At 40.9% G+C, this 19376-nt stretch overlaps 1 protein-coding gene across 1 annotated transcript in view; it reads left to right on the forward strand.

Annotated features, from left to right (window-relative positions):
• Window positions 1–19376, forward strand: part of UGGT1 (UDP-glucose glycoprotein glucosyltransferase 1) — a 174115-nt gene that overhangs the window by 43240 nt on the left and 111499 nt on the right. Inside the window, exons 8-15 of the mRNA XM_081096304.1 lie at window positions 2014–2114; window positions 4900–4999; window positions 6590–6650; window positions 9796–9887; window positions 11160–11310; window positions 13541–13660; window positions 17101–17186; window positions 19080–19215. Of these exons, the coding sequence (XP_080952430.1) occupies window positions 2014–2114; window positions 4900–4999; window positions 6590–6650; window positions 9796–9887; window positions 11160–11310; window positions 13541–13660; window positions 17101–17186; window positions 19080–19215 (847 nt within the window). The remainder of the gene's footprint in view (window positions 1–2013; window positions 2115–4899; window positions 5000–6589; window positions 6651–9795; window positions 9888–11159; window positions 11311–13540; window positions 13661–17100; window positions 17187–19079; window positions 19216–19376) is intronic.

Consider the following 19376-nt stretch of genomic DNA (forward strand, 5'->3'; position numbering starts at 1 on the left):
GGCCTTTCATATGCAAAAGCCTCTTGGCACAGCTTGGGTGGGGCGGGGTCTCAGTGGATCAACAGGGCGGAGCAAACAGCTATGGCTGCTCCTTAGTTCTACCCTAAGAGGCCCCGCTTCTCACCGTCCCGGTAATCGCTGCAAGCACCTCTGAGAGAAAGCCATCCTCGAGTTCTGACCGATGCCAGACAGTCCAGTTTCTCCCCGTATGAGTCTGGGTCTCTAGAGCCTCTCCTGGAAACGGAGTTCAGAGCAGTCGGGAGCTTGAGACTCCCTCCCGATTGAAAAAGACAATCGCGTCCTCAGCTGCCAGCCCTTTCCACATGCCCCTCCGTACCTCTGCACTTTACTTCCACACCTCCTTTGAGTCTCAGTGTGCTTTTCTCTTTCCTTCTAGTTGTAGAATTTCCACTCAGCCAGCCTTCCTGTGGTTCTGGATGGTGTCCGTTTTGTCTTTTTCAAATCTCTTTCTTTATAGTGTCTTTATCTGATTTTGGAATTAGGCTAATACAGGCCTCATAAAAAGAGTTTGGAAGTGTCCTTCCTCTTCAATTTTCTGAAATAGTTTGAGGAGTATAGGTGTTAGTTCTTTGAATGTTTGGTAAAACTCCCCTATGAAGCCATCTGGACCCAGGCTTTTGTTTGCTGGCAGGTTTTTTTATTTTTTTATTACTGCTTCTATTTCATCTGTCGTTACTGGCCTATTCAGGTTTTCTGATTCTTTTTGATTTAGTTTTGGGAGGTTGTATTTTTCTAGGAATTTGTCCATTTCATACACATTGTTCATCTTGGTGGCATACAGTTGTTCGTAGTATTTTCTGTGGTGTCAATGGTTACTTCTCAATTTTCGTTTCTGATTTTATTTGATTAATCTCTCTTTTTTCTTGATAAGTCTTGCTAACAGTTCATCAATATTGTTTATCCTTTCAAAGATCCAGCTCTTGGTTTCATTGATTTTTTGTGTTGTCTTTTTAGTCTCTGTGTCATTTGTTTCTGCTTTAACACGTTAAGCGCCAATCCTGTTTTGTCTTCCTTACTGCTTAGCCCACTATCCGATATCACTGATATGCTGGCAGCACCAGTGACTGACCGGTCCAGACGGAAAGTATAGTGTCAGTCACCAGTGAGACATGGCACTTAATGCACTGAGCCATACCAGGCACACTATGTTTGTTTTTGAATAGCATTATGATTTCATGTATTTACAGCAGAATGTATTTTTTTGAGTATTGAATACATTTTTTCTTTTTGGACATTCAGAGTAGTTATTTAGCTATCTACAATAATTAGACCATTTTTTTCATATTTTTATCATGAAAAAGTTTATACTGACTGATTAGAAGTGGATTCTTTGGAAGGTAAAAGGTGTGAGTAAATATTTAACTTTATGCATATTGTATTTAAGAAATGTTTATGCTCTACATCTGAAACTCGTGTAGAATAATATTGAATGTAAACTGGTTGAAAAAAGTTAAAAATTACAAACAAGAAATTTTGAGTTTCTAGCATTTAAAAGAGCAGAAGGACTGTATCAGCCATTTGTCTGTCTGTCTAAATGATATATCTCTGCTTCTATCTTTTGTTGTAACTAGCTTTAAAAGAATGTACTATATTTGAAGAGAAAACTAAACAGAACCCAATACTCTTTGTTAGCTTTCATTGTATTCATGTGACCAAAGGATTTTTGAGCATTTGTGGAAAGAAACTCATTTGGGGATTAGTAGCAATATAGATTCAGTTTTATTTTGAGAAATTATAGACTCATAAAAGTATGGGAAATAGTATAACATACCCACGTATTATACTTGCCGCCTAAAATTGATTGTTGCTATCATACTTGCTTTTCTGTACCAAAGAATTGTTTATCAAGTCCCCCACCCCCAACATACATGTGCTTTTACTTAAGCAAAGAGAAACAAGGTGAAAATCATGAAATAAAAGTGGAGCCAACCTTTGAGTGTGCTTTGAGAAAGAGAAGACACATGACAAGGACTGATTTTATGTTTCTTTCAGAGACCTGCACCCTGACCTGAAAGGACAGTTGAAAGAACTTAGAAAGCATCTTGTGGAGAGCACCAATGAAATGGCACCTTTAAAAGTCTGGCAATTGCAAGGTAATAAAAACATACACAATCACTGGCCTACTTTTTTTTTTTTTAATATATTTTATTGATTTTTTACAGAGAGGAAGGGAGAGAGATAGAGAGTTAGAAACATCAATGGGAGAGAAACATCGATCAGCCACCTCCTGCACATCTCCTACTGGGGATGTGCCCGCAGCCCAGGTACATGCCCTTGACTGGAATCGAGCCTGCGACCTTTCAGTCTGCAGGCCAACGCTCTATCCACTGAGCCAAACCGGTTTCGGCCGGCCTACTTTTTGACTTTATTTTGTGATACTACAAAAAGGTAGAATTTGAATGCAATTGTATTCATTCATATGATTGTAAAGGTACCACTTATTTTAAAGATAGTCATTAATTATGATTAATCAGACAAGACAGTCCTTTTGTAGACAGATAACGCTATTCAGAAGTAATGTATGTAAATGAGTGCCAGATCTTTCATTGTGTGACCAGATGCATAAGTTTATAGTATCCTATATAATAAAGAATTAATATGCAAATTGACCCTCACTCCATCATGCCATTACAAGATGGCTGCATCCATAGTGGAGGCAGGGTTCCTGTAACACAAGATGGCTGCGCCCACACAGGAGGCAGGAACCTGAGGCTGCGTAGTGCCGGGCCAGGGTGGGGGACCTGAAGCTGAACCTCCCACCTGGTGGGGCTTGACAGGGAACTTAAGACAATGCCCCCCGCCTGGCAGGTATTGACAGGGTACCTCAGGCCGCACCCCCCTGCTCTGCAGGGTTTGATGAGGAACCTGAGGCTGTGCCCCCCGCCTGGTCGGGCTTGATGGAGGTGGGTCTGGCCTGGTCTGGATCTCGCCCAATGGGTTTGGGGCCAACTGGGTCTGGCTCTCGCGTGATTTTTAGGTGCACGCAGGTGGGCGGGGACTTGACTCTGGGCCCCGCGGTGTGCCCCAGACTCCGACAGGAGGAAGATTTTCATATACATTTTACTAATTTTCTTTCATCTCTGACACTTCTATTATAGAGAAAGCAAATAGCAATATTAAAATATTTCCTCTAATTAATTCCCTTTTAATGTGCACAAATTTTGTGCACTGGACCACTAGTCCTCATAATAAAAGGCTAATATGCAAATGGTCATCACACTGTCATGCCATAATGACCAATCAGCAGGGACCTGAGGCCGCGTCCCCCACCTCGGGGCCAAGGGACCTGAGGCCACACCCCCTGCTCTGGTGCAGGGGCTGGGGGACCTGAGGCTGCACTCCCAGTCCGGCGGGGCTTGACAGGGGTGGGGCTGGCCAGGTCTGGGTCTTGCTCAATGGGGGTGGGGCTGGGTGGGTCTGGGTCTTGTGCAATTTTGAGGTGCGTGCAGGTGGGTGGGGACTTGACTCTGGGTCTTGTGGCGTGCCACAAACTCCGACAGGAGGAAGATTTTCATATACATTTTACTAATTTTCTTTCATCTCTGACACTTCTATTATAGAGAAAGGCAAATAGCAATATTAAAATATTTCCTCTAATTAATTCTTTTAATGTCCACAAATTTCGTGAACCGGGTCACTAGTCTATACTAATAAAAGAGTAATATGCTAATTAGACCATATCGACCAGACATGTCCCAGACGTCCAACTTCCTTCCGAACAAAGCCACGGTGCCAAGGACTGAGGCAGAGGTGGTTAGGGGCGATCAGGCTGATAGGGGAGCAAGCCATTAGGGGCCCGATCAGGTCGGCACAGGGAAGCATACAGTTAGGGGGCGATCAGGCCGGCAGGGGATGGCAGTTGCGGGTGATCAGGCTGGCACAGGGAGGGCAGTTGGGGGCGATCATGCTGTCAGGGGAGGGTAGTTGGGGGCGATCAGACTGGCAGGGGAGTGGTTAGGGGGCTATCAGGCTGGCAAGCAGAGGGGCTTAGGGGCGATCAGGCAGGGAGGCAGGTGATTGGTTAGGAGCCAGCTATCCTGGATTACGAGAGGGATGTCTGACTGCCAGTTTAGGCCCACAGAGATCAGGCCTAAACTGGCAGTCAGACATCCCCTAAGGGGTTTCGGATTAGAGAGGGTGCAGGCCGGGTTGAGGGACCCCCCTCCCCCACCCCCCCCCCCGTGCATGAATTTCGTGCACCAGGCCTGTAGTTTGTAATAAGAAAAGTATAATATGCTAATTATTCAGGACAAAGCTGGGGTTGTGAGGGAAGCCCAGGTCCCGGGTGCCTGCTGGTGGCCAGAGGGAAGCCTGGGTTCTGGGTGCCAGAGGGAAGCCATTGCCGGCAGCCGGGGGAAGGAAGTTCTACTCTTGCATGAATTTCGTGCATCAGGCCTCTAGTAGAAACATATCTGCCTTGGTCTCTGTGTGTCTCTGTGTATACATTTATTAAATAGTATATCTATCAAATGTCAGAGGTATGTCAGTATGGGAGAGTGTATGTATACTTTTCTGGTCCAAAAAACTATTCATTAATTTTTTCTCCAACATAATTTACTAAAGTCTTATGTTATAATTTGAGATTTGTTGTAAATTCAGAAGAAGGAAATGTATTTGGGATGGATTTATCTTCTGCTCAGTGAATTAGTATATGCCCTATTGTTTCATACAGGTAGATGAAGAAACATTTATAATAGATACCGTAGGGACCTAGGAAGTCAATAAAATCTGAAGTTAAATGGTAGGCACTCTCATGGATGGTTGTATTCTAAGGCATTCTTAATTACCAAGAAAATAGTGGGAAATAAATGTGTTTTCTTTCCTAGTTTTCATTGCATCAGATTAATACACTTTATGTTATATTTTACATTGTTGCAGATCTAAGTTTCCAGACTGCTGCCCGAATCTTGGCTGCTCCTGTTGAATTAGCTTTGGTTGTTATGAAGGATCTTAGTCAGAATTTTCCTACGAAAGCCAGGTAATATAGGGGATTAAGGCTTTGAGGCATTCATCTCCTGAACATATACCTAATTATCTTCACATTTATATGTAATTTGAAGCAATTAAAATACGTAAATGCTTAGAAAATGAAAGTTCTCTTGCTAGCAACACCATTCTGCTAATGGTGCTCTCTTTCTGAGCAGAGGCAAGACTGCATTGCTTGGTTGAAGAGACCCATATTGGTTGTATTCCTGGCATTGCACTTCCTGGCTGTATGACCTTTGTAAATAAACTTTCTTCAGCAGTGAAATAGCTGCCTTTCAGGATTGGATGAATTAACAATCTAACCTAAGCAAACAACCAATCGAGGGTCTCACACGGATGATAGTATTTTTCTTTCTGAAGAGTTTCATATATATCATCTTATTTAATCTTGATGAAGAAAATGAGTTATAGAGGCTGACGGTTCCTAGTGACAGAGTAAGATTCTGAATGCAGCTTTTCCAGTGTCGGGTCCAAGCCCCTCTGCCAGGGGCTGGACCTCCTGGGACCCTGGGTATTTGATGAAGAAGCCATGAGAAGTCATGGGTAGATAAGGGAGTGTTCATTGTAGGAGACAGTGGCTATGTGCCACAGCTAACAAAGAGCCACTAGATAAAACAGTTCTTTAAGCAAAGATCCGCATAGCAGGTAGTCACACACCAGCTAGATAACAATACATCTTTCCACACAGCAGCAGCAGCAGCAGCCTCACCTAGTAGCCACATCTGAACTCATGGCCTCAGTAGCTTCAGTAACATACTTTAATACTACTTAGATAAAAGAGGCTTTCTGCCAAGAGTGACATCATTCATTTGGGTTATAGAAGCTCATGCTTATGCAGTCTAGATTGCTGTATCCTTGCACCTGGGTATCTTAGCCTTAAACATTCTTTTTAAGATTCCCACACTTAGAGTGGCCTTGGGCATCTGGCATACTGTGGCATGGTTCCCACATCCGGTATTGCTTTCAATTGAATAGTGTAGCTCTCCACATCTCATAAATGCATAGCAAAATTGTTTTAAAAGCCAAATTGTTATAAACTAATGACTTAAGTGGCAGTTTTTCTTAAGTCACTGAATGAGGTATTTTGAATTCTGATATGAGAGGTTTTATTAGTCTTGAAAATATTTCTTAGGACTTATAAATCATATAGTATGTTCTCCTTTAGTCAAGCATACTATTGAAGATGTACATGTAGGATTCCATCTTCACCCACAAGTGCTTAAATAGGATCAGCAGTCTGTCGCCTTAATTTATTTAACATTATCCTTTAGCCTGTTAACTATAGAGATCATGTACAGGAATAGAGTTACATATAGTTAACTAAGATCTTGGAAATAATTGTACTTGCATTAAAATGCTGCCATTACTGCTACTTTTCCATGATATTGTATCTTTTAATAATGAAAAAATATGTACACATCTGAGAGGAGAAATATGTTTATCAATTGTAAAGGTTTAAGATTTTTTCCATTAGGTTTTTGTATTTTATCAAGCAATTTGTTGTTTCATATGTAAATATAGGGAAGTTGAAGGTATTTATATAAATATTAAACCAAGTACTGTTAATGTTTTATTTCCTTAGAGCAATAACAAAAACTGCTGTGAGTTCAGAACTTAGAACTGAAGTGGAAGAGAATCAGAAGGTAATAACCAATGGAAAATAGTGGCCTTTCTGTTTTTTTATTATAGTTATAAAGTTGAGGAAATATGAGTTAAATCTGTGACATTAATAGTTTTAATCTTGTTTGATCAAAGATAGTGGTATTTTAATTCATTTCTGTAATCTTTTATATTTTTAGTTTTTAATCAAAGTTGAATATAATTTACAGCACCAAATGATGCCACCTGTTTATTAACGAAAATAGCACCCCCTCAACATGCCTCACTCCCTGTGGGTCCCTTTTCCCAGAAACATCTGCTTCCAACCCTTAGCTGATTATTTTGATATCTGTCTCCAGACTTGTAACAAGCTTAAATTGGTACTTTATTTTTGAATTTCAGACCTTATTTATTGACCTCTTATTACAAGGGTGAGGTGTAACTTTCTTTCACTATCCCCTCCCACCCTTGTCTACCATGACTCCATATTGGCACTTTCCCCATCTCTTCACTTTCCCTGTATTTTTCTGTCATGATTTTATCCATTTTTGATCTCCACTATGGACAGGTTGTTTTTCATGTCTAGTGCATAGCACTTGTCCTGGGACCTTCCTTTAACCTCTTTTGTTGGATGTACTGTTCCTTGAATTCCAGGTCTTTGTTTTTGGTTATTCCCTTATTTTAGTGCAGCAAATCATTCTTCATGAGAAAAGTAGCATGCAAGGTAAATTTCAGACTCTGAGAAATCAATTTTCTATTTTTGGTTTTATTGATAGTTTGGCTGGGTATAGAGTTTTAGATTGGAAATCATTTAGAAGTTTGAAGGCGTTACTGCTTTTAATTTTGATTTCCATTGTGGCTATTGAAAAGTCTGAAGTCTTTGAGATCTGGCTTTTCTTTCTAGAATCGTCTAGGATCTTTTCTTTGACCCTAAAAATCTGAAATTTCACAATGACATGTCATTTAGAAAAATCTGTACTGTTGGGTGATTGATAGGCCTCTTAATTCTGAAAATTATTTTCTCTAGTTTGGGGAAAGTTTTTGAATTATTTATTTGCACTTCTTCCATTGGCTTGATTTTCTGTTTTCCTAGAACTACGTATTTTAAGATTTTGCACATCCTTGGCCTAATTTAAAACAACAACCACCTTTTCTATTTTTCAATTATTTTGTCTTTTACTATTAAACTTTCTGGGAAGGATTTTCCACTCCTTGGTTAAGGTTTATTTGTCGTGGTCTCTTGTCTTTAGTGTTAGAGGCTTTCCAGGATGGCTGGTGTCTGTGATAAGGAAGAATGAGGCAGTCAGAAGCTGATTGGAAGCCCGAAGGGTGAGGCTTTTTGACTGTCAAGGGAACCCCAGTGACAGTGTCTTTCAACCTTTCCCCTTGAGCTGTTGAGTCTCAAGAAAAGGCTCTTCTATAGTCTTCTGCCTGGAGGGTGAAGTTGGCTGCCCACGTGGAAGAGGCCCAGGAGAGAAGAACAGTCAGGAACTTCCACTCAGTACCCTGTTTTCAGTGAGGGCTTTCCACCCTCAATTGTGCTTCATTTCCCATAGTTCCAGATTCTCTGTCTTACTCTTTCCAAGGATGAGCCTCTAGTTTTTTGGAGTGAATCATGACAACACTCACCTGCTGTGTTAAATTAGGGGAGCCTGGGGCTATCTTCAAAAGGCTTTCAATCAGAACTCATATTTAGCCTAATAATTGCCCCTCACACATGTATTTTTTGTGCTCTCACCTCCTGTTGTAACTGTTGCCTCTTCTACTGTTAGCCTAGCATTCAGCTTTCTCAGGATGACTAGACACTACTGCTCACACCTCTCTCTAGCTTCCCAAATTAGTTTCTTTTCTGTTCTCTTTTTTGTTGTGGATTTATAACTTTAAGAGAGTCATTTTTTTAAAAACTGACATTTCCAGAATGTTTCAAAAGATGGAAAAAATGCTTGTGTTCAATCTACTACCTATACACCAGATTTTTCTAAATCTTTATGTAGATTAGTTACTTAAATAGACCTGAGGAATAAGTAAACCAAATATATCAAATATTTGCTAATTTGAAGAAACTTGACAGTTTTTATTTACTTAATTTTTAATTTCCAGGATAACAGCATCAAATATTACCTTAATTTTAGGTCTCCCCCAGGAAAATAAAGGTTATACATCCTGAATTTTTCATTTTTTTGAGTAAAATATTTTATTAAAGTATAAAAAACAAAAATATAAAACACATACAAAAACATGCATGGAATTTTAGTGTGATGGGTTTTCAGTAAGCGACGCCAACTGTGTTATCAGCATCCATATCTACAAGTAGATGTGAGCTGTGTCTTTCTTATAGTCAGAGGGCGCTGTGCTTGCTGCCTGGGAGGGAGTGGACGTGCGTTTTTCTCTCCTGCATAAGAAAATTTAATTTTCATCGATACAACATCTTTCACTGATACAACCCTTAATCTTACTTGCCATTTAATCCTGGAGGGCACAGAAGCAAAGCCTTGGCTTCCTTGTTTGTGTTTTTCCCATGCAGCGCTAGATCTTAAAGATTTATTTCTCTTAGTCAACTGGCCACGGGAGCAGGAAGGAGCTCCAAGTCCCTGTCCTTCCCCAGCAGTGGGAGCATCTGGGTGGCCACGGTCTCAGGGAGCAGCAGCTGAAGGCGTCCCCTTTCCCCAGGGACGCCAGAGAGCTAGGTTGCATGTAGGTGCAGTCCTTAGCACAGAAATTCAGAGTTTCTTTGTGTACCTTAGTTTGGAAGTTGAAGGGAGGTATGAGGTTTTGAAGCCCTTCTAGATTAATTCCCTGGACTTTATCAAGAAGGCCCAGCTGTTATTGACTGCTGTCACCATCTTGGTTGGCATCACCAACAGGGGAAAGTAACAGAAGTCCTCTTTTATGAAAAGTGGCCCTCAGCACTTGGCTAATTTGAACACCCCTCCCTCCATTATAGGCAATAGTGGGAAGGAGCAGGGGAGAGGGTGGGAGGAGAGGAGTAGGCCTCATAAGCCAGCAGTTTGACCAGATAGGGTAGTAAACGCCAAATGGACGTCCGTAAAAGGAAATCTTCCCCCAGCCTTGGGGTTTCCTGTGGGACTTTAGAGGATGGCAGCATTAGTACACATAATAAAGCTAGAAACGTGGACGTTTCTGTTGAACATTCTCTTCTTGCTCAATAATTTTTTTTAAATATTTCAGTATTTCAAAGGAACTTTAGGGTTACAGCCCGGAGACTCAGCACTGTTCATCAATGGACTTCATATAGATTTAGATACGCAGGATATATTCAGGTATGGATAATATTTCCCATGCTCTGAAAGTCTTGATCATGTGCAGTTCCTTGCTGTGCATTCACATTGTTCTCCATGGTGGTGGCATGTTAGCAAGCCTGATGGCTCACCAGGCCCAGGGAGAGCACTCGGGAGGGTCTGTGTTCTGACTGGGAGGGTACGATGACACTTTGCCTTTTTTCCTTAATCATAATGTCCATTTAAGGCCTTGGGCACGTAAGGCCCAAGTGTCTTTTGAGAATGCCCTTTTAGAAGCTAAGTGTTCCTATTAACTAGGAAAGCCGAAAAGAGCGGCTTTTGCTCTGGGAATAGAGTGAAGGAGGTTATTCAATGTGCTGCTTCTGGTGTCCAGAACACCTCCCTTTCTGTTCTGAAAAAAGTGATTTAGGACTAAATTGTTCTAAATTGCCCTCATGAATTTTTGGAGCAGGTTGGTGGACAGTCAGGTGGACTTCCCATTTTATCCTTTGAATTAAAATTGACAGGCGACACCATGGCTTCATAGCAGCAGAAACAAAAGCTGTTGCTAATGCTTCAGAAGAAGCACTTTCCCCAGTGTGGTGTTTCCACACTGACTGAGCTGTATGTTCACACGCTACTCTACAGAGCTAGTGAAAGTTAATAAGGCACTACAAGATTGCCCATGTTTGTCTTTCTAATTAAAAATATATGTCTTTAATTTTCATAGTATTACAGACTGGGTACTTGCTCATAGTAAATTTTAAGTAATTCATCTATGTCAGAGAACTAAAGAGTCAAGTCTTTATCCTGTCCTCTTATTTCCTCTCCCCTAGCAAACCTCTCCAGCTGTGGTCATATGTTGTGTGCCTGTGTAAATTGCTACTGATATTAAAACATGTTAAACATATGTAATCTAGTATTTCTTTTTTTGGTGTTTTTTTTTAATAAACTCTTTGTTTTGAGATAATAGATTCATGTGCAGTTGTAAGAAATAACACAGAGATTACTGTAGCATTTTTTAAGGTGTGCAATGTAAATTCCAGATTTAGGATTATTTTGCTCTGAAATTGTATGTTTATATTAGATCATTACTATATGCAGTGTATATGTTGATAAGTATAAGTAAGCATGAACCAAGAAGTAAGTCCTACTTGCTTTTTTCTACATACTTGACCAGAGGAAACAAAGGGAAGATCACCCTTTTTTGATTTCTCAACTAATTCGATAGGGAATTGAGTTTGAACTGATACAGTTTTTTATGGCAAGGGTGTTTTTAAAAGCTTTTTCTTCTAAATACCTATTTTTTTTCAGTTTGTTTGATGTATTGAGGAATGAAGCTCGGGTCATGGAGGGTCTACACAGACTGGGAATCGAAGGTCTTTCTCTGCACAATGTTTTAAAACTGAACACCCAGCCCTCCGAGGCTGACTATGCCGTGGACATCAGGAGTCCTGCGATTGCGGTGGGTGTTCTGTCAGGCCCAGGGACACCTGGCCAGCTATTTTGTTACTTTTTTTTTATGAGAGGTAAGTTATTTCTGCCAGCTCTTTCGTTGGCATCAAACAGAGATTTACCACAGCTGCTTATATGGGAGTCTATGCGTGTAATACCAGCACTCAAATGCTCTAAAAAGTTGAGTTAGACTTAATATGGTTAAGACAGTGCTTTTTCCACTGGTGTACCACCGCGTGCTTCAGCGGAGCGTGTCTTAGGAAAGAGTGTTTAGTTTGTGTTTGCTCCGTTGCATATGCGACCTGTTTGTATGTGAAGGGTTCCTGCAGATTAATGTCTGCTGTGTGACGCTCTGGCCTTGGTCTTCACACCCGTGAGAGCGTGGGGGGAGTTGAGCTGTCTTGAGCAGCCAAGGCGAAGTGAGGTCCGTGTTGGAGATATGTCTAGCTCACCCTTGCCCCTCTAGTCCTTTATTTCTTGATTTTGTACTGCATTTATTTTAGGGAATATGTTTTTATTGATTTTTAGAGAGAGGGCAAGGAAGAAGAAAGGGGCAGGGGTCGGGGGAGAGAGAGAAATTGAAATTGATCGGTTGCCTGCCATATGTGTCCCAACCAGGGATCAAACCCAAAACCTGGGTATGTGCCCTGACCCGGAAATTGAATCCGAAACCTTTTGGTGTATAGGACATTGGACAGTGCTCCAACCTACTGAGCCACACTGGCCAGGGCTTTAGGGACAGTTTTTAAAAAGAAAATAATATAGAACTTAGATGGTCATTATTTGAATTGTCACTTGGTGCTATTTTGGTGAATACTGCTGTTATTTACTTTTCTATTAAAAATGTTTTTAGTTACAAAGAGTAAAGAGAGTAACATAATTAACAACTGTGTGACCCACCACTATACTTACTAAATGTTAGCATTAATTTTGTGTCAGATCTATTATCTCTCGCTGTTCCCCTCCTATATGTAATTCCTCTTCTGCAGTTGGTGTGCATCCTTTCTGTCCCTGTTTTATCATATTATTCCATACTGTATGTTTTAAAAGTTTGATAAAAGCTATATCAGTGTCCTTCACGAGTTTCCTTCTTATTCAACAATTTTTTCTAGACTTATATAGGTTGACATGTATCAGTCAGTTTTTGCATATGAGGTTTTATCTTTTACTGATTTAAAAATTTTTTTACACAAAGTTTAACATTTAAGACATACAAAAGAGTTTATATTGAAGTCTCATCTCTCAACTCTTCAGTTTTTCTTCCCACAAACAACAGGTATTAGCAATTATTTGTGTATCCTTTCAGAAATACTCTGTTTAAAGTGACTGCTCCAGATACCAACATACATGAGAATTCTTAGTGCTTTGTGTCCTTGCCCACTTTTAGATCTTGGCAAACTTTTACATTTTTTTCAGTTTAATAAGTTTGAAATTTTATTGTGCTTTCAGTTCATATTTCTCAGATGACCAGTGTCAATGTACCTCTTTCCTTATGTTAATTGCTCACATGAGTTTTTAATATAAATTTCTCATTCATGTTTTTTACTAATTTCTGTTTCTCATATATTGTTTGCCTTTTATTGATATGTTAGATTTTATTTATTTATTTTTTTTTTTTTAAATATATTTTATTGATTTTTTACAGAGAGGAAGGGAGAGAGATAGAGAGTTAGAAACATCGATGAGAGAGAAACATCGATCAGCTGCCTCCGCACATCCCCCGCTGGGGATATGCCCGCAACCAAGGTACATGCCCTTGACCGGAATCGAACCTGGGACCTTTCAGTCTGCAGGCCGACGCTCTATCCACTGAGCCAAACCGGTTTCGGCTGATATGTTAGATTTTAATACATATTCATTCTTTAATTGAATTTATTGGGGTAACATTGGTTAATAAAATTATAGTTTTCAGGTATACAATTTTACAGTACATCATCTGAATATATATATATATAGTGTGTTTACCACTCAACTCAAGTCTCCATCTATCACCATTTATCCCCTCTTCATCTTCTACTATACATATTCTCGACACTAGTCCTTTATTGCTTTTGTAGGTTGCAGGTATCTTCTATTCTTGGCTTATGTTTTAGCCACTCATTTTTTACTTGATCTTTATATTTTTGAAAATGGTGTTTTCCTGTGTAATTCTTAAAACAATTTAAAGTCTTACTATTTTTTCTGCAAATTTCATTCATGTTGACTAAAGTGTATGTACCATGTTGTATTTTTTTTTCTAGTGGATTAACAACCTGGAGGTGGATGCCAGATATAATTCATGGCCTTCTAGTCTACAAGAGTTGCTTCGACCCACCTTTCCTGGTGTTATCCGGCAGATCAGGAAAAACTTACATAACATGGTAGGTAAAAAAACTTTTTTAATTAAATCTTTATTGTTCAGATTATTACAGTTGTTCCTGTTTTTTCCCCCCATAGCTCCCCTCCACCCGGTTCCCACCCCATCCTCTGCCCTTAACCCCCCCCCCCCCCCCCCCGCATTGTCTTCATCCATAGGTGTACGATTTTTGTCCAGTCTCTTCCCACACCCCCCACACTCCTTTCCCCCCCGAGAATAGTCAGTCCACTTCCTTTCTATACTCCTGATTCTATTATATTCACCAGTTTATTCTGTTCATCAGATTATTTATTCACTTGATTGTTAGATTCACTTGTTGATAAATGTGTATTTGTTGTTCACAATTTGTATCTTGACCTTTTTCTTCTTCTTCCTCTTCTTAAAGGATACCTTTCAGTATTTCATATAATACTGGTTTGGTGGTGATGGACTCCTTTAGCTTTTTCTTATCTGTGAAGCTCTTTCTCTGGCCTTCAATTCTGAATGATAGCTTTGCTGAATAAAGTAATCTTGGTTGTAGGTTCTTGGCATTCATCACTTTGAATATTTCTTGCCACTCCCTTCTGGCCTGCATAGTTTCTGTTGAGAAATGAGCTGACACTCATATGGGTACTCCCTTGTAGGTAACTGACTGTTTTTCTCTTGCTGCTTTTAAGATTCTCTCTTTGTCTTTTGCTCTTGGCATTTTAATTATGATGTGTCTTGGTGTGGTCCTCTTTGGATTCCTTTTGTTTGGGGTTCTCTGTGCTTCCTGGACTTGTAAGTCTATTTCTTTCACCAGGTAGGGGAAGTTTTCTGTCATTATTTCTTCAAATAGGTTTTCAATATCTTGCTGTCTCTCTTCTTCTGGAACCCCCATAATTCGGATGTTGGTATGCTTGAAGTTGTCCCAGAGGCTCCTTACACTATCTTCATATTTTTGGATTCTTTTTTCTTTTTGCTTTTCCAGTTGGGTGTTTTTTGCTTCTTCGTATTTCAGATCTTTGACTTGATTCTTGCGATCCTCTAGTCTGCTGTTGGAACTCTATATAATATTCTTTATTTCAGTCAGTGTATGCTTAATTTCTAGCTGGTCCTTTTTCATATCCTCAAGGGTCTCACTAGATTTCTTGAGGGTCTCACTAAATTTATTGGTGGTTTCTAGAAAATTCTTGAAAAACCTTATAACCATGCTTTTGAACTCTATATCCAGTAGTTTGCTTTCCTCCATTTCTGTCATTTGTGAGCTGTTTCTTTGTCTCCGCATTTTTTATGCTTCCCTGTGTCGATAGAGTGGCTTTCTGTGCTAGGTGTCCTATAGGGCCCAGTGGCTCAGCCTCCCCAATTACCTGAGGTGGACACTCTTGGTGCACCCCTTTGTGGGCTGTGTGCACAGTCTTGTTGTAGTTATGCCTTGATTGTTGTAGGTATCACTAGGAGGAATTGACCTCCAGGACAATTGGCTGTGAGAATCAGCTGTGTCTGCTTGGGAGAACTTCTGTGCTGGAGACACCCCTCTGGGGCAAGACTTGCTTCAGTGGGGCTTTGGTGCTCACTGAGTCTGCCCCATGAGTGTGTCCCTTATGGATCTGAGGAGTTACAATCTGGATGTTCTCACTCTAACCACTGGGTCCACTGGCTCTTGGATCTCTAAGGAGGTGCTAATTTAGCCTCTGCCTGAGGCTACCCAGCAGGAGGTACGGAGAGATCTGCAGATTCCTCTTCTTTGTTTGGGGTTTGGAGGTGCCCATATGAGGTCCAGCTGTGAAGCAATGCAAACTGCTGTGGGGCCTTGGGCCTTCTTTTGGAAGTTCTGGGTCTCTGTGACCCAGCTGCAGTTTGTTAGGTAATTTTCAGATGCAAAGGGCTAGGCCTTTCATATGCAAAAGCCTCTGGGCACAGCTTGGGTGGTGCGACCTCTCGGGATCAACAGGGTGGAGCAAGCAGCTGCGGCTGCTCCTCAGTCCTACCCTAAGAGGCCCCGCGTCTCAGTGTCCCGGTAATCACTGGAAGCACCTCTGAGAGAAAGCTGCCCTCGAGTTCTGACCGATGCCAGACAGTCCAGTTTCTCCCCGTATGAGTCTGGGTCCCCAGAGACTCGCCTGGAACTGGATTTCAGAGCAGTCGGGAGCTTGAGAATCCCTCCAGATTGAAAAAGACAACTGTGTCCTCAGTTGCCAGCCCTTTCCACGTACGCCTCTGTACCTCTGCACTTTACTTCCGCACCTCCTCTGAGTCTCAGTATGCTTTTCTCTTTCCTTCTAGTTGTAGAATTTCCACTCTGCCAGCCTTCCTGTGGTTCTGGATGATGTCCGTTTTGTCTTTTAGTTGTATTTTTGAAGTGGTTGTGCGAGGCAGTAATTTCCGGTGTTTACCTATGCCGCCATCTTGGTTTCTCCCAAAATTTTTATTGTCTGATGTGAACTCTGTTTCTGCCTTGCCTGTTCTCCTACATTTTGTCACATCTAGAATGTCACTTCTTTCCTTACTAGCTGCTGTTGCCCAACACTGCACTGCCAATGTACTCTTGGTCCAGCTCCATATTCACACGAAAAGTGTTTTGAAATGTATTGATCATTTGTAGGGCTGTGAGATGTCAGTGTATTAGGAAATGCTTCTCAATAACCTGAAGATTAGACTATGTTATTTTATTTTTAAGACAGCTCTTTTTTACTAAGAAGATGCATATGTTGCTACTTGTTTTTCTTAAATATCTTAATCCCTAAACTTTAATAGATCAGCTTATTTCCTTAACTAAGTCTTCTGTCCTATTGGCTATTCCATATTTCAGTGCTTCAGGTAGATAGTGGAAGAGGGTTCTTAATTCACCCTCTTTTCCCTCCCATTTCCTTCTCTGCCCTTATTGGCTCCTAAAGAGGTCAGAGGCAGGTGAGTGCCAAAGCTGGCTCCCTCAGCACTTCAAGGAGCACTGTCCTCTGTACTTCCCTCATTCTCGAAACCACTTCTTTCCTTCCCTGTCAAAATGTCAATGTTTCTTTTTAACCATATGTCTGACTTATTAAATGAAATACTTTTAAAGCATGTGAAAACTAAATGATATTAGCTTTTATTGTATCAAAGTTGAATGCTGAATTTTGAAATCCTTAGAAATTTAATCTGAATTTTCTATGGTGGGATAGTTAATAAAACTAGGGTTTTTAAGGTGTAGTAAAAGAGAAGGTGTTAGCAATCTGGACTGTACCCCATGTTAGCATACAAAAGAGTTTATATTGAAGTCTCATCTCTCAACTGAGAAATTGACCCTGAGAAAACCCGGTATCCTTTCAGTGCCATGTTTTTGAACATAAAGGGAGGGTAATTGCTATTTGTGTGACTCCTGTCTTATGTGGTTCGTGAGTAGTTGGAAAAAGATGGCCTTTAGGTGAAAAGACTGTGGGCATTTTTGTAGGCCCAGGAACATCTTAGTGAATGTCATTTCATGCATTCCTTTCCCTCTGCCCACAGGTTTTCATGGTTGATCCTGCGCATGAGACCACAGCAGAGCTGATGAGCATAGCTGAGATGTTCCTCAGTAACCATATACCACTGAGGTAACACTGGTGTTGGTTTGAGGATTCTAATTAAACTGAGATTTTGTTCGTCATTCTTAAGTGGAAGTCTGGTGCTATTGAATTATAGGATAATTAATAGTGGGATCATTAATAGCAACATGAAGCCAGCATCTTTTCGGATAAAGAATTTGATTCTCAAGGAATAGAAGCTTACCACCACTGAATTATTAATCAGTGGTTTGTACACAAGGAATTTGTGGTCTGAGTTTGCTTGCCAGGGAAAGAGTTTTACTGAGTGTGTGTCTGTGTCACAAGCCTCTTCCCTTTCAGTGCAGACAGAGTCTTGCCAGCAGCTTTTGTTAGACTGTCGGGGACTGCATGTATAGGACAGTCATTGTTTAGGCGCACACAGACCCACTTAAATCACTTATGTTGTGTAATATACCAACAGGGAAGTTGAATGGCTAGCTTTCCACTGTGCCTTTAAAGAACAATTTTTTTTTCTTTTTTACAATATACTTTTACTGATTTCAGAGAGGAAGGGAGAGGGAGAGAGAGAGAGATAGAAACATGAATGATGAGAGAATCATTGATCAGCTGCCTCCTGCACGACCCACACTGGGGATCGAGCCTGCAACCTGGGCATGTGCCCTGACCAGGAATTGAACCGGTGACCTCCTGGTTCCAGGGTTAATGCTCAACCACTGAGCCACACCAGCCAGGTGGAAACAGTTTGCTTTGACAGTTGAAAGTCCCAGCCTCCTTTGGGATCCTGCTTTTTTATTCTGCAAGTGATGAATGCCTTTGCCAACCATATTAGAGTAGGATGTGAACTGTGTTTTTCAACAACGAATAGTTTTCTTCTATTAGTTATAGTGTTTGTGTGGGGTACATTCCTTTTAACCAGTTGCTTTTTTTTTTTTTCAATCACAGTTTACATTCAGTATTATTTTGTATTAGTTTCAGGTGTACAGCATAGTGGGTAGACAATCATATACTTTACAAAGTGTTGCCCTTCATATTTCCAGTACCCACCTGGCACCATACATAGTTATTACAATATTATTGACAATATTCCCTATGCTGTACTTTATATTCCCACTAGAGGCCTGGTGCATGAAATTCGTGCACAGGAAGGGTGGGTCCCTCAGCCTGGCCTGCACCCTCTCCAATCTGGGACCCCTCGCAATCCAGGACCACTGGTTCCTAACCACTCATCTGCCTGCCTGTCTAATGCCCGCAACTGCCCTCCCCTGCCAGCCTGGTCGTCCCAAGTGCCCTCCCCTGCTGGCCTGGTCGCCTCCAATGGCCCTCCCCTGCTGGCTTAGTCGCCCCCAACTAACCTCCTCTGCTGGCCTGATCTTGCCCCTAACTGCTCTCCCCTGCCGGCCTGATCTTGCCCCTAAGTTCTCTCCCCTGCCGGCCTGATCACCCCTAACTGCCTCTGCCTCGGCCCCCACTACCATGGCTTTGTCCGGAAGGAAGTTGGAAGTTCGGAAGATGGCTGGTTGACCGGTCTAATTAGCACATTACCCTTTTATTAGTATAGATGACTATTGTGTAACTACCAACTTGTACTTATTAATTCCTTCACCTTTTTCACCTCAACCACATTCCTCTCTGGCAACCATTAGTCTGTTCTTTGTTTCTATGAGTCTGTTTCAGTTTTGTTTATTCATTTATTTTGTTCTTTAGATTCCACATGTAAATGAAATCACATGGTATTTGTTTTATTTCACTTAGCTTAATACCCTCTATGTCCATCCATGCTGTCACAAATGATAATTCATTTTTGTGTGTGTGTCTATTGATGGGCACTTGGGTTGTTCCATATCTTGGCTATTGTAAATAATGCTGCATTGAAAATAGGGGTTCATTAGCCAGTTGTAGTCTTTACAATAAGTCCCCCCGCCCCTTCTGTCTTGCACTCAGACTTGGTTTAATCTTCGTGGTTAATGATTCTGAAGATGTGGATGGGATGCAAGATGCTGGAGTGGCTATTATGAGAGCATATAATTATGCTGCCCAAGAAGTGGATCATTATCACGCCTTCCAAACCCTGACACAGGTATGTTTTCATTCAAAATATTGAAGAATTTTTAAATCTAACTTACTCTAAGAAACAGTATGTGGTAAGAGAATTTGCTATATCTGTAAAGAGAAAAGGTAAGAAATCACTAGTTAGTTTCTTTTGGTAAATGTGATGTTTTCTACTTGTTTTTAAAAAAT

The sequence above is a fragment of the Myotis nattereri genome, assembly GCF_964212035.1.
Source record: "Myotis nattereri genome assembly, chromosome: 7".
NCBI classification, from domain to species: Eukaryota; Metazoa; Chordata; class Mammalia; order Chiroptera; family Vespertilionidae; genus Myotis; species Myotis nattereri.